Source organism: Triturus cristatus, chromosome 3_1 (genome assembly GCF_964204655.1).
Source record: "Triturus cristatus chromosome 3_1, aTriCri1.1, whole genome shotgun sequence".
NCBI classification, from domain to species: Eukaryota; Metazoa; Chordata; class Amphibia; order Caudata; family Salamandridae; genus Triturus; species Triturus cristatus.
In genome coordinates this window covers 652,696,112-652,712,112 of record NC_140583.1, presented here as the reverse complement: position 1 = coordinate 652,712,112, position 16,001 = coordinate 652,696,112, and the positions used below count along the sequence as shown (strand labels likewise).

The 16,001-nt window shown below is 46.5% G+C and overlaps 1 protein-coding gene across 1 annotated transcript in view; it reads right to left on the bottom strand.

Moving 5' to 3' along the window:
* Positions 1–16,001, bottom strand: part of SPG11 (SPG11 vesicle trafficking associated, spatacsin) — a 623,940-nt gene that overhangs the window by 287,518 nt on the left and 320,421 nt on the right. The window contains exon 21 of the mRNA XM_085644681.1: positions 9,127–9,193. Within this exon, the coding sequence (XP_085500807.1) occupies positions 9,127–9,193 (67 nt within the window). The remainder of the gene's footprint in view (positions 1–9,126; positions 9,194–16,001) is intronic.

The following is a 16,001-nucleotide window of genomic DNA, read 5'->3' as shown; positions in this document are numbered from 1 at the left end:
CTTCACAAAGTGCCTGGCCATAGTAGCTACTCACCTAAGGAAACAAAGCATCCACGTCTTCCCGTACTTAGACGACTGGCTCATCAAAGCCAACACGTACCAACAATGTCTGCAGAATACTTTCAGGACAATTCGGTTACTGCATCAACCAGGGTTCACGATCAATGTACCAAAGTCACATCTCCAACCAACCAATACAAAGGACTACATAGGAGCCACAATAGATACTCAAAAAACTCCTGCTTTTCCCAGCTCAGACAGAATTCGAAATATTCAGGCTTTAGTTCTCCTCTTTCAATCTAACCATTGGTTTCCAGCTCAAACTTACATGCAGCTACTGGGAATGATGTCAACCTGCATCATGATCGATCCCCATGCCAGACAGCACATGCATTCACTTCAAGAATGCTTAGCCAGTCATTGGAACCAGTCACAAGGTCTATTGACCGATCTAGTCTTGGTAAGTGGCCATACTCATCGCTCTCTGCAGTGGTAGAACACACAAACTTTATCAAAAGGACAGCCGTTCATAGACCCGGTTCCACAGATAGTACAGACAGCGGACGTTTCCCTCACTGGCAGGGGAACTCATCTACAACAGCACACAGAGCAAGATTTGTGGAGCCAACAACAAAAGTTGCTCCACATCAACCACCTAGAGCTGCTTGCAATATTTCTAGCACTCAAGGCATTTCAAACTCACGTACAGACAACATGACAGCCATGTATTACATACAAAAACAGGGGGGGGGGTCACTCTCTCCAACTGTCCCACTTAGCCCAAGACATCTGGACGTGGGCCATTCACCACAAACTTTATCTCCTAGCGAAACACCTCGCAGGAGTAAACAACCAGATTGCAGATCTCCTCAACAGACAGAGACAGCAAATACATGAATGGGAACTCCACCCTCAGGTCCTCCTTCCATACTTTCAACGTTGGGGAGTCCCTCACATAGACCTCTTCGCCACGTATCAAAACACAAAATGCCCAAACTTCGCGTCCAGGTATCCACACCCATTGTCCAAAGGCAATGCACTATGGATGAATTGGTCAGGGATATTTGCTTACGCTTTTCCGCCTCTCCCACCCATTCCATTAGTGGTTCGAAAACTCAACCAAGCGTCCCTGACACTAATCCTAGTTGCTCCCACATGGGCACGTCAACCTTGGTTCACAACCCCATTGGAACTCTCAGTAGTTCCTCATCAAAAACTACATCTGACACCCAATCTTCTCACACAGAACCATGGAGACATAAGACATCCAGACTCCAGTCAACTCAATCTGGCGATCTGGCTCCTTAAGTCTAAGAGTTTGGCTATCTTAATCTACCACCAGACTGCATGAATATTGTCAAAGAGGCTAGACGTCTTACCGCAGGAGCCTGCTATGCAGCAAAGTGGAAGCGGTTTGTGATATACTGTAATAACAACCACATCAACCTCCTTGATGCTTCCGCACAAAACAATATATGTTATTTGTTACAGCTACAACGTTCCAATTTAGTGTACACTTCCATACGCTTACATCTGGCTGCAATAGCTGCATATCTCCAGAATAGACAACATCTATCTCTTTTTAGAGGTCCTGTTATCAAATCCTTTATGGAGGGACTCAAAAGATTCATTCCACCAAGACGTCCACCTGCTCCAGTATGGAATCTCAACATTGTTCTCACCAGACTAATAGGTCCACCCTTTGAGCCATTGCACAAACGTGAACTGCATTTTCTCACATGGAAAGCTGCTTTCCTCGTTGCTATCACATCACTCAGAAGAGTGGGTGAGCTTCAGGCATTAACTATAGAAGAACCCTTTTTACAAATTCACCAAAATAAAGTGGTTCTTCGGACTAATCCTAAATTCCTTCCTAAAGTCATTTCTGCTTTTCATATCTATCAATCTGTTGAGTTACCCGTGTTCTTCCCTCAACCAGATTCAATGGCAGAACGTGCACTGCACACATTAGATGTGAAGAGAGCATTGCATTATTACATAGAAAGGACAAAACCTTTCCGTAACACAAATCAACTTTTTATCGCTTTTGCTCCACCACACAAAGGCAATCCCTTATCAAAATCAGGTATTGCAAGGTGGATAGTCAAGTGCATTCAAATATGCTATGCAAAAGTTAAACGAACATTACAGTTACCCCTAGAGCACACTCTACACGCAAACTGGGGGCTTCTTTGGCATTCTTAGGAAATATACCCATAGATGACATATGCAAAGCTGTAACATGGTCTACAACTCACACATTCACAAAACACTATTGTGTAGACGTGTTAGCAAGACAACAAGCTACAGTGGGCCAGGTAGTTTTACGGACACTATTTCAGACCACTGCAACGGATACAGGTAAGCCACCGCTTTGGGAGATAACTGCTATATAGTCTATGCACAGTATATGATCTACAGCTCATATGCCTGGAACGGAAAATGCTACTTAACCGGTATGCATCTGTTCTTGGCATATGGACATCTCCTTTTACTACTCTTACTAACTCCATTATCACTCTCTGCGGGAAAACAATCTAACAATGGAGTCGATGCCCATGTGCACTATCACCGAAAGGAGTAGTCACCTACCTCGTGACTGGAAAGACTTCTTCGGAAAAAAACAAAGTGCAAACATCCGGACCCAACACTAAATGGAGATCTATGCACAGCATATGATCCACAGCTTATATGCCTCGAAAATCTATTTACAATAGGGGAATTGAAAAAGAAGGCTGATCAGAAAGGCCGAAATGGCCGAAAGATTGCCTTTAAAGGTGCACAGAGCAGACCCCTGCTGGGCCAAAGAAAGAATGAAGAGGAGAACCTCTGAAAGAGGGGCAGAAAGGGGATCCACAGCCTTTGCTGTGTACCATGCCACAAATGTGTTCCATCTACAGGCATATACCGTTTTGGTGGAGGGACGCCTGGCTGCCAAGATAACATTACAGACTTCGGGAGGAAGGTCAAAAGCTGTCAACTGTTGCCGCTCAATCTCCACGTAAGGAGGTGGCGACTGGACAGGTTCGGGTGCAGGACCATCCCCTGCTGCTGCAACAGAAGATCCTCCCGAAGAGGCAGTCTGATCGGTGGATCGATGGCCATGTTAAAGAGCTTGGGATACCAGACTCTTTGTGCCCAGTCAGGAGCCACAAGGATGACTTGGGCACGGTCGCGTTTGATCTTCTTCAGCACTCTGGGTAGAAGCGGTATAGGCGGAAAGGCGTATAGAAGACCACAATTCCACTTGCGACGAAAAGTGTCGCCGAGCAAGTGCTGCCTTGGGAATGCCAACGCGCAGAACGGCTGACATTGCGCGTTCTCTTCGGTGACAAAAAGATCTAACCAAGGCTCTCCCCACTGCTGAAAGAGACCTTGCACCACCGCTGAGTGAAGACACCATCCGTGATCCATCATGCACCGGCGGCTGAGTTCGTCCGTCCTGGCGTTCAGGGAACCTGCCGAGGGACATGCCCTGATGTTCCAGCCACACCCTGCCCTGTTTGTTGCAGTACCACATGGCAGCGGTGTTGTCTGTGAACACCTGCACTACTCTTCCCTTGACAGAAGGAAGGAATGCTTTCAGAGCAAGACGGATGGCCCGGAGCTCCAGAAGATTGATGTGAAGCCCAGACTTTGCCGGAGACCAGAGGTCTCTGACCTCCGCCTCTCCCATGTGACCGCCTTCAACAACCAGTCATCGAGATAGGGGAAGACCGGAACCCCTGATCTGCACAGATGAGCTGCGACCACCGCCTTCGTGAACACCGGAGGGGCGCTGGTAAGGACAAAGGGTAGCAGGGTAAACTGAAAATGCTTGTCGTCTACCGTGAACCGTAGGTAACGCCTGTGGGTTGGCAGGACGGGGATGTGGAAATAAGCATCCTGCAAGTCCAACGCTACCATCCAGTCTCCAGGGTCGAGGGCAGACAGGACCTGAGTTAATGTCAAAATGTTGAACTTCTCCTTCCGGAGGAAGCAATTGATGTCCCTGAGATCCCAGATAGGACGCAGGCCTTTGTTCTTCTTGGGCACCAGGAAGTAGTGGAAGTAACAACCACAACCTACTTCTGGGACAGGGACTCGCTCGATAGCTCCCATGGCCAAGAGAGCTGTAACTTCCTGACGGAGAAGGGCCAAGTGATCCTCCGACATGCGATGGAGTGTTGGTGGCATGGAGGGAGGACTAGTCTCGAAAGGGAGGGAGAAGCCCCTTTGGACTATCTGACAAACCCACCTGTCCGAAGTGATGTTGTGCCGCCCACTAACAACTGGTGGCCTTGAAATGTTGGACTAGGCAGGCTTAGAGGCTGCTGCAGAGGGGGAACTGGTGGACTGGCCTACCCGCTGGCCCCCAGACCCACGGCGTTGGGTACCACATCCCTGGCTGCGCAGAGGCTGGGTAGCTTGCACAGGCCTGTGGCTCTGGGTGGAACGTGGTGGGGCACCCTTTCCATAGCCTCGAAAGGGGCGAAAGGCAGACTGCACAGGATGAGAGGTGGCAGCGAGGGCTCAAGGATCTGGCTGTAGCTCTATAACCCTTGAAACACTCGAGCGCATTGTCCGCCTTGTCGCCAAACAGACCACGGCCATCAATGGGCATGTCCAAAAGAGTCGATTGGACATCCCAAGAAAAGCCAGTGGATCTCAGCCAGACATAGCATCTTAGGGCTACTGACGTACAAATCGTTCGACCCAGGGAGTCGACGGTGTCCAGCCCACAGCAGAGAGCGAACTTTGCTGCATCTCTCCCCTCTGCAACTGCACAGGAGTGCGAAACTCTGGCCTCCTCCGGACACTGTGGCAGCACCTGCCCAACTGTATCCCACACAGAGTTGTGTAATAGCCCAAGAGACATGCAGTGTTCACAGACCGCAGTCCTAAGCTGGAGGAAGAAAACATCTTCTTCCCAGGATGGTTCAGTCTTCTTGGATTCCCTATCTGGGGCAGCAGAAGGGAACGCGCCTTTAGATGTTGAGGCTTGGACCGCCAAGCTCTTGGGTAGGGTGTTGGGAGAGGAAAATGGGGTCGCTCGGGGCCGGGCGGTGGTGTTGGACAATTATACTATCCACAGGAGTCCCTGTGCTAGGCCTGGACCAAGTGCCTAGAAGGATGTCTATGAGGGCCTCATTGAACGACAGCTGGAGCTCCGAAGAGACCGCTGCAGCTGAAGCACCTTAGTCAGGAGTTTCATCTTGACTGCCACCATAGGAAGCTCAAGGCCTGAGCCCCCTACGCAACACCACAGCATAGGAGGCTCCCTTCTCTGTGGCCACGGTAGGGGGAGAAAGCATGCCAAGGTCTGGGGAGGTATCCAGACCACTGGCTTCCCCCAACTCCTCTCTCCAGTACGGCTCCTCCAGCTGGTCTGCCAAAGGGTCAACAGACCCCTACCAGTCCTCCTCACCTTTCTCTGGCTGACACTCACGGAAATAGGGTACACCAGGGGAGAACAGTGGCACAACAGTACCGGTTGGAGCTGGTCGACCCCGGTCTGGCTCTGTGTCCAAGACGAGGGGGCGGCCAGGGTCGACCCCGGCCGGAGACACGACCAATGTTGGAGGGGGCGAAGGCATCGCCAAAGGAATCGGTGCCGGAGGAGATGTCAGAGAGGTCGACAGGCACTGTAGTGCCGAGGTCGGAGCGGCCGGCATTGAAGGCCTAGAGCCCCCAGCCGAGTCAGCGGGCACGAAGGGGCCGGAGGAGTCGGGCTGCCCAAAGATGGAGTGGAGGGCTTCGTAAGAAGCACGAGGCTGGGCAGGGGACGCTATGGCTCCCGGGAAGGGAGGGGAGCTCTGAGCCGTCCCAGTAGGCTCCGCGTGCAGAGCCAAAGGACGACGCTCTTCCGCGGCACACGTTGCATCGGCCGACAGACGGACTGAAGGAGAAGAGCAATGGTGCTTCTTCGCCTTCATCTTGTGCTTCAACTTACCTGAAGACGAAGACTTTGATGAGGTATGATGGTGGTGACTCCGCGACCAGTCCCGTGACCTCCCTCTCGACCGGGACCCCGAGCAGCACGGAGCTGACTGCCGGGCCTCCAGAGGCTTTGGGACCGCCCCCACAAAGACTTCAGGTTCATGGCCCGACAGTCGGAGCACGACTTCGGGTCGTGGTCGCGCTCCAGGCACCAAAGGCACACGAGGAGTGGATCCATGACTGACATCAGCTTGTGACAAGTAACAAGGCTTGAAGCTGGTCGCCGATGTGACATCCCTGCGTGCACCAGGAGTTGGACGACTCGAAAAAGATGTCGACAAAAACTCGAACAACACAAGTCAAAAAATGACCAAGGGTACCGCTCTCTCCGGATCTGAGCAGGCTGGTGTGGAAAAAGAAAGAATTTACGTCAGAGCTCAGGGGCAGCGTCTAGGTAGATACCTAGACGTCATTCTAGCGATCACGACGCAAACGACGAATGCAGAGTCAACCAACGCCACCTACCGAAGTGCAGGGGGACTGCTGAAGAAAAATTCACTGGATCCAGTCTGACGCCTGGGGGTACTTCTTAGGTAAGGAATCTATAACTAATAGTCTCTTTCAGATATATATCCTTTTTTCAGACTCATAAATATACACTACACATTCTTGACAACAGTGATTTCTATCTTCTCATCCTCTTTCATCTAACAGCGGCCTTTGACACAGTTAACCACAACTCACTCCTGAACATGTCAAGTGTAAGAATGGGGATTAAAGGAACTGTCCTGAGTTGGTTTGCTCTTACCTTGATAATCACTCTCAACATATAAAATTGAATGACAATTTCTCAAAGTCCATTCCTCTAGGTCAGCGCGCACCCCATAGTTCAATCCTATCCCTAATTCTCTTTAACTTATACAGAGGATCACTCTTTTTAAGCAGTCATATATATCCTATCATCTCTATGTCGATAATAGTACATTTTACTTGAATCTCTCTCTCCCAAAAGGGTACTGCATGTTTGGATTGAACACTTCAGGATTTCCAATCCTGGATCGCATTTCACCATCCAAAGCTCAACCGCCTAAAGAAAAACCTTTTACTTATTTATCCCTTTGCTAGAACTTTTTCCCAATCTAATCTTGCCAGTATCTTTCATAAAAATCTGAGCCTTCAAGCTCACATAAATCCAATAACAAAAATTTAGCAGTACCAAATAAAATTCTTGAACGGTATAAAACCCTTTATTCCTGCCACTGACTTAAGTATAATGGTAGTCGCAATATTGTTATGAAGGAGGAACCATGGAAATGCCCTGCCTGTTGGCATTTTAAAAACTCACTTGGCTCCTCTGAAGGCAACCCCTAATGCACATCATGGCATGAAAAAACACTCCTTGCTGCTACAGACGACTTCTGGAGGTGCATGGACAGAGCAGGAACCACAGCCCTCTCCTACTAGACCCATCTGCTGCATTTGAACCAGTATCCCACCCATTCTCAACAAATGACTCCACAAAACCGGCATCCAAAGACACACATTTCACTGGATATGCATCTCCCTGTTGGGCAGAACCTTGTCTGCCAGCCAGGTCCTGTACTGCTCGGACGCTCACAACCTCATCTGTGGAGTACCACAAAGATCATTTCTCAGCTTGTCCCCTTCAGCCCTTATCAGCATCACCCATGTACACTAAATCAATTTCCTATCATATGCAGACGACACACACCTAATACTCTTCATCTTGGACAAAATGCCTTACACCAGGACCAAGTTCACCACCAGCATGACCTTGTGCTTAGCACCATGACAATGCTGAAACAGATCTTCAAACGGCTCCCACTAGCATGCACAAAACTATAACCTAAGCATCATCACAAGCAAACTGGACTAAATAAACATCCTCTGTTGCGGAATCAGAACACTACTGACCAGACACCTCCAAACCATGCAGAACTCAGCACCCAGGACCATACTCAACCTTCCGCGACACATGACATCACCCCACACCTCAGGGACCTCCACTGGCTGCCCATACACAATCAAGCTCTTTTCAAACTCCTCACACACACCTTCAGATGCTGACAGAAACAGGCCCAGCTTACCTCAACAACCGTATCACTTTTCACAAACCCACCAGACCTCTCCAATCAGTCGAGCTCCTAATCGCACACATTCCATGCATACGAAGAACCAGAGCTTTGGGCGACCCTGAAACCACTTGTCGCCTTTCATTAGAACCGCCTCTTCAGTTCTCAGCAAACATCTCAAGACGTGGCTCTTCGAATAGGCTCCACCAACTCAGCCCATGCTACTTCGGCTTAAGCAGGAGGATACCTCAAATACATGCAACACAACACATAACATAATGCAGCAGCAAGACTCTTCACAGTCATAAAATGTTTTGAAAACTTAACACATGACTTCCCATTAAAAATTGCTTACATAACTCACAAAGCCATTCATGTGACTCTCTGAAATACTTTACTCAGAAGCTCATTCCATCAGGCCAGGTGATTGCTAATCAGTGCAAAATCCATGCTCCTTGGACCTCTTAGATTCAAGGAACAAAGAAATATATTTTGTTCTGTATCATGGAACACTAAAAAGTCATAAAACTCTATTTCTTCGTCAATATGAACAAACCCATAGTTTGAGGCTTTAAACAGTAACTGAAAAATCTGATGTTCCTAAGCTACTACTCATAAGAATGAAATCACAGAATAAGACAATACTGTCTTCCTTTATGTATGCCTGGAATGAAATGTCTTCTTTCTCACCCTGTGTATAGATAACATACTATACCTATATGATGAAGCCTTCTGTACTGTGACTCTTGTAATGTAAACACTTCTTGTAAAGCGTTAAAATAATGCCCCAAATAAAAATATATAAGTAACAATGCATAAATAAATATCAATGGTCTATGTTCTTGCATAAGAAAGTGAAATGGACCCTGTAGACTTAAATGTTGAGCATTTATACGCCGATGAGGAAAGTCACCTGAACTCCAGAACTAGAGGCAAAGCCAAGTACAATTATTCAGGTAGTATAGTTGAAGCAAGCGAAATACTGGATTTCTCATAAGAAACAATTTGTTGCAGGTGGTACAAGAGACATACTCAACATGGTTTAACCAAGGACAAAAGAACATGTTTTGTGCAAATAAAAACAAAAACTTAAATAAATAAATCCCTGCCTTACCTGCTCCAGCAAGAGTGTTTGTAGATTGCCAACCAAAGAGTCCAGAGGGATGAAATGGAGCCAGACCCTGGAGAGCAAGCAAAACACAGTAAAGTGCATGGTAACACAAAGGTGCACAAGAAAAGGTGCACACCCTATTGTGGTGAACTGCACAAAGTTGAAGTTGAACTCTGCACTCTCCCCCATGTGGTTATAAACCTCCAATCAGTGAATATCAAAACAGTGCTGTGTAAGCTTTCTGAGATCTAATAAGGCATACTGTAAGGGACCTTTGGGACATGTTGCACTAATGTATTTCTGCTCCCGCAGCATATACACAGTTCAATAGTGAGTGGTCTCTGCTGTGAATCCCTGGGTTACTTGTTTCCCTTCTCCTCCCTCCAAGACCTCAGGCAATGACATACTGGTCTGACTTCTGGCTGTCACTAATGCACCAGTGTCTATTTGCTGCCTCCAAAACATTAGGCAATGCCATCCTATTACTGACTTTTAAGCTGTACTATTGCTTAGGTGTCTTATCTGCATCCTCTAGCATGTTAGGCAATACTATACTAGTATGACCACTGGGTATCTCTACTGCAATGGTATCTGTGTGCTCCTTTCAGAACGTGAATGACCTTTGAGCAATGGTTTTCGTTTGCTCCATTTAGGACCATGGACAATGGCATTTTGTGACAGCGAGCATAGGACACCTCAGCCAGAGAGCAGAGGACATCTATGTCAGTGAAGAGAGACTGCACCATCACTCATGAGGAGAGGCTACATTATGAATGAATGAATGAATGTATGAATGAATGGATCAATGAGAATGTATTTAAATGCACAGCGACCTCAACATGGGACAGCATGGAACAACAGGCCGAACACTACTAGTATGCTTGTGATAAGAGCCAGGTTTTCAAGGCTTTTCTAACAGCAAGATGATCAGAGATGAATCTGATATAAAGCAGAAGATTATCTCATGCTTTTGTGGTCAGCAACTAAAAAAAATGTTTTCGCCTGAACATGGTACAAATGATGCTAAGAAGCACCAGAAGATTGCAGAGTGCCGACCATAAAGGTGACAAGAGAATATATCTGATGAAGTGAGATCTAATATTTGCTGGTTCAGTCCTAGTTAAAGACTTATGGCATATACGAAGAGATTTTAATAAAATAACTTGAATTGAAGCCAGGAAGCTAGGTGACCAATGCTAAGTGCATTCCTAGGCAAACCTAAAATAAGGTGAAAAACTGAAGGCATTTCAACATACAGCTGGGTAGGCACATTCCATAATCCAATGAGACGAGGGCCAGAACAATAAGGATCTAAAATAAGAAGAAGACTTTTGCATAAAAAGTGTCAAGAAGCATGTTGCTAAGAGCAGGATAATCTTAAGGAGTGTTTGTTGTTAAGCATAATGCCTAGCTTTCAGGCCTGTTTCACTGGAGGAGGAGGGGGTCCCTAAAAAGGAAGGCCATCAAGAATCTGAATAGGAAGCAGTGGAATTACAATACCAAAAATTAGAATCTCCGTCTTCTTAGAGTTCAAATGATTGTGGTTCATCCAAGAGGGAAAATCATTCAAGCGTGTTTTAAAGGCTTTCGGAATGGCAGCGATGTCAGATTGTGAATGTAAGTTTACTACCAACTGTTTGCCATCCGCATTAGTATAAGACACTATCAGACCATTCTGAAGAAGTTAATGTGGGGGTGCTCGAGCTCAGCACTCAACAATCACATAGCAGCACAATAACTAGTTGCCTAACTTTACTTTCAAGAATATAAGTAATGTACACTACTAAATACTACACCCACAAAATTGGCAAGATGCAGTTTAGTGTTCTGGCTGCTGGGGTTGGCTGTGCCTCTGTTTTCGACTTACCCCTGCCACTCACACCCTTCTGATGCAGGCGATTGCCACCAGGAACAAAATTATAGTGTAATCAGGCTGAGGTGCAGATTACATCCCTCCCCTTGTGATACTGAAAGTGTGCTTAGTTTCTCATAGTTCAAGGTTTGTTCTCACCAAATGAGGCTTGGCTGCTCAGTACATAGTACCTCTGGTGTGGTCAAGCGGTGGGCTGACTTCAACTCTGCACAGCCTTTCTCCCGCTTATGGGAAAGTTTCACAGCCTAACCCCACTAACCTTGTATCCACCATACCACTGTGCAGGTCCTAATGTATACAAGTTAAACTTATTGCTCTGTTGATCAATGTTGGCATTTATAGGATCTCCCGCAGATTGATGCCAATTATCAGATCCCATTTGAGGCTGCAGGGTTAAACAGGAGCTACAGTCTTTAATTGTGGTAGTTGGGGTCATTTGCCTTTGATGTCCTGGGGTCTCTCCTATTATAACTCTGCAAAACTGGGCCAAGTAAAACTTGACTCTAAGTGGAAGTGATGGTGAGCAGTCACAGGCATCTAAAGGTCAATAACAAACTGGCGCAATAAACAAATGTGCAACCCAGTGCCTAACTTACAAGAAAGAAAGTACATAAATGCACACTAGAAAGTAACATGACACACTAACACAAACACAATTTAGTGTCCCTTGATTCTCTTCCCTGCCCCCACTTCCAAATGATCTGGTCCATTCCCCAGATGTTAGGCATATTGGAATGATTAGAGCTCAGATGTAGTTTTCACTACTTCTTGGGCTTGCGCACAGTCTTATGTTCATACCTCATGTGGTAGAACAGTTTTTTGAGCAGCCACCCAGCTTCTTCCTCAGCATGTCTGCTCCCCTCTCTCTTCTGAGAGGTGGTGGACCCGCCAGCAGCTCTGCTGGGGTGCTTTGAGACTGCTGCAGGGCTGCCCGCCCAGCCGATGTGGAGTCGGCAGTCCTGATTCATCGTAGGGAGTTGTGGATCTTCACAGGTCGGCCGTTGACATCCCACAAAGGCTAGTTCTTCTGGTTATGATGCTGCCACACACATGATAAGTCTTTGGTGATGATACGTCCAAGCACAGGGCATTCTCACAAAAGCTGATACGCTGGTTATGATGTGGTCATACACAGGCCGATACACGGGTCATAACGATGAAGCCATGCACAGGTCGATGCTCTGGTGATGATGCAGCCATGCAGAGGCTGACAAGGGGATGCGGCCACATACTAGCAATTTATCGACTTACAATCACAGTGCAAACCAGGCCTCAGCAATCACACTCTCAGTCTTCATGATTTCAGCACAAAACCTTCCACAGAAAGACTGCATGCCCATTGACACCAAGGTCCACAGATCGTTCTCATCAGTCTTCTTCTGGGTAACCCACAGACACCAAGTACACACTGCCCCTTGCTCCTTCTGCAGGGTTGTCAGGCCCTTTCACTTTTCCATTAGGCAGGCAGGTAGGTTTTTAGGCCCTTGTGGATAGGTACACATCTCTTTCAGCAAGAGGTCAGACTCAGGTGATATGACCTCAACTCTGTGAAGCTGGCTATCAGGAAGATACCAGCTCTGACTGCATGGCAGACCTCTGTGTACACTTTGGAACCCTCCCTTCCCTGGCCTAAGGGACTCGGAATTGGAACACCAAGTGGGGTACAGCGGTCCCACTTATATACACCAAAATCAGACAGGAGATTTTTATTCTCTGTCTGCATATTAAGAATCGATTTGGGGTGGTTTTCTTTTCAAGTGACCTTTCCAGGCGGGTCTCCAAACACAGACTTTGTATACAGTGATGCTTCTCACAGCAGGTCAGTCTCCAGCCTGGCACACCCCTAGAGGTGTGAGGTTTCTGCACCTGGCTGTCATCAGCCAACAGAAAGTGTAATCATTGAACGGAAAAAGAATTGCCTCATCCAAAGTTTCCCTCTCACCTTGCACAATGGACGGCAGTCCAGAGCTGCCAAGTTTTCACTTCACGTTTATGACATTTTCATATTTTCAGTACATTTATGTGTGACATCTTGGGTACACATTAAGGAGAATAAAGCAGTTAAGTTCATGTAATGAGGCAAATATCTGAAAGGACCAATTCTTCAGAATGTAATAGTCGTACTGCATCTGGAGTACCTATATTTCCCACACTGTGAAACTCTGGGCCCTGTTCTGGTGAAAGATTTTGAAAGAAGACATATGTTGAGTGCTAGTAACGGCCTTCAAAAAACAAACAACAGAAAACAGGTGGAGCAGCAGTCAGTGACTGTCTCCTGCAAAGGAGCCTGACATTTGTGGATGTGGGCTAGTGACCATTGAGTTTTAATGGCTTGCTGTTCTTGTGTGGAGAGTGCCTTGAGCTACTAACACTTCCAAAACTGAGCCAGGGACAATTTGGGTTATTGTTCTGCCTCTTGCAGTGGGGCGGCCAAAGGCTGATTTAGAGCAGGGTGGTAACTGAAAATCATGTTTCTGGTGCGCTAAAACCAGAGGAGAAAGGTTTGCCTATGGTCAAAGAAATGTCACTGGAAGGTTTCCGCCAGATTTAGAAATACTTCCAGAAATGTGAATATTCTTCATTAAAGCCCATCTTGAAATCAGGCCCCATAGACTGCTGGCTCGTATGCTATCTGATATAGTGCGCAGTCACCTTGTCCACAATATTGCAGACCTAGAAATCCTGACACAGTTTCCCCTCTACTCTCTATCCTCTCTGCCGCTTAGTTTTTTCTCTCTCTTTCTTTGTCCCCTCCCTCCACTCCATTTTGATTTCCAACCCTTCTTTCTTTTATCTCTCTCCCTTTCTCAATCTTGACCTCTCCATCTCATTCTATCTTTCCTCTCATAACAAACTCCCTCTCGATGTTACTTCCTTTCTCCTCCATCTCTCTGTTTCACTAGGTCTCCTTTCTTTCCTCTAGTTTCCCTCCTACTTTTCCTTTGTCACCCGTCTTTTTGTGTTTATCCACCCATCTCCACGTCTTCTTTTGTCCCTCTCACAGCTTCTTTTGTATCTCTTCACTCCTGTCTCTTCTCTATGTCCCCAACTCATGCTCAAAAAAGGATTAACCCTTAACATACCAGGGGTGCTAATTAAAAATGCATTTATAATGGTAAACAGGCATGTAAACTGACAGGGTCACAAAAATGCTGACATTACCTAGTAAAATACCAGTTTACTGTTTGCATGACACATTGTTATGAACAATGTCATTCTTATTAGGAACAACAACCTTGTTTATGTTTTCAGGAAACCCAATAAAATATTTAAATACGGAGGAATTATTTTTATTCCTCATGATGTAATCTAGTTCTAGATCCGACACTGACTGTGTAGGTGTCACCTTCCAATGAACCTGTATTTGGTCCCTGCCTGCTGCAGCACAGGAAATTATTAAAAACCGAAATTAAGTTCCTTGGTTTTCCTCACATCCAAAGGACTCACTTCGTTCATGAATGTGGCAAGCACAGGTTGTCCCCAGGAGCTGCTTGAATCAAAGACTCTCTCATCACGCCTGAAAAAGGACAGCCTACAGTAGTGGGATGACCATGTGGGTTGTTTCCAGGAGCTGTCTGAGTGTCAGACTCTCTCACCGCGCCTGCAACAGGCCCGCCTACGGTAGTGGGAAGACCATGAGGGTGGAAAGATTAAACTGAAATAAAGAATGCTCACCTCATGCAGGATACCCGAATAACCATCAGGACACTGTGGCAAAGGGAAGGAGAAATGATGTCCAGGGCGCCAGCTAGCTGCTCTATAACCACTCAGTCCACTGCCTGGCACAGCAAAAAAATAAAAAAAATCAGAGAGCTGAAGCTTTTTGGAACCACTAAACCTCAACCGAAAAGCAACCGAAGGTGCCGGATCCACATGAACCTAGTACTAGTACTAGCTGTTGATTATGTTTTATGCGATGCCGTCCTCCTGATTATGTGACCATAGCAATATTTTAGACCCAGTTGGCAGTAAATTGCCTGCGGATGTCAGCAACGTAGAGCAACCTTAGATGAAGTACGCTGCTGTTTAATTGTGATTCCACATTGACACAAGGTCAGAAGAGACGTAATGCATGATTAATGCATTTTAGTGCGGTAATGCAGACATCAGCACTAAAATACGATAATCTAACCCTGATGAGTGGTACTTGGAAGGGCTTTTAGTCCCACCCTTCACCTCTACCATCTACCACATGGCAGTCTTCAGAAAGTCTAATCAGCAACTCCTTAGCAAGCAAAAGGCCTGATCAAATTTCTAACAGAACCCTGTCTCCACTCCCCTCACATCAATGTTAAAGTCTCCTTTCTGCTTCAAGAATATCATCAATACACATCCACTGTCCGTGAAAACAACCTCACCTGCATCTTGTGCAAAGGCCATGTCTGGGGTATCTAAAAATGATCCCACAACTCTTCATTACTTTTGGTCATTCACACACATCATGCATATACCACACGGGCTACACACACTAACAAGTACAACATGCACTTGTAATGTTAGAGCTGTTGGATAAGGGCAGAGAAGCAGAAGTTTCCATTAGTGGACCAGTACGGCTCCACTCCAGTGACACAGACACAAAATGTGTGGTCACAAATATGGATTCACAAAACATGGTAGGCTGTCACCACCGCTCTAAGTATTAAACCTATGATAGGGACTGCAGTTCAATGTCTCTCATTGCGGGCATGCTTGGTGTACCTCTCTAGGTCACAGGATAGGTCCAGGACCTCATAGAGTCATTGAAAGACTTGGGCCCTCTACACACACTTTTAGGTTAGATTGATGCCAGGGTCAAATAAAAATCAGGATGCCAGATCTACATGCAGTTGGGCGCTAAGGGTAAAGGAACAAGCCTGCATACCATGGAAGGGCATTCTCTTCCCAACTGATGCCCCTCCCAAATCACACTGCCCAGATCTTTAATCTACTATTAGAGAAGTCCCCTTGTCAAATCAGCAACACCGAAGGGAAAGTCCATATGCATTCCCCTGAATCATTGTGGCTT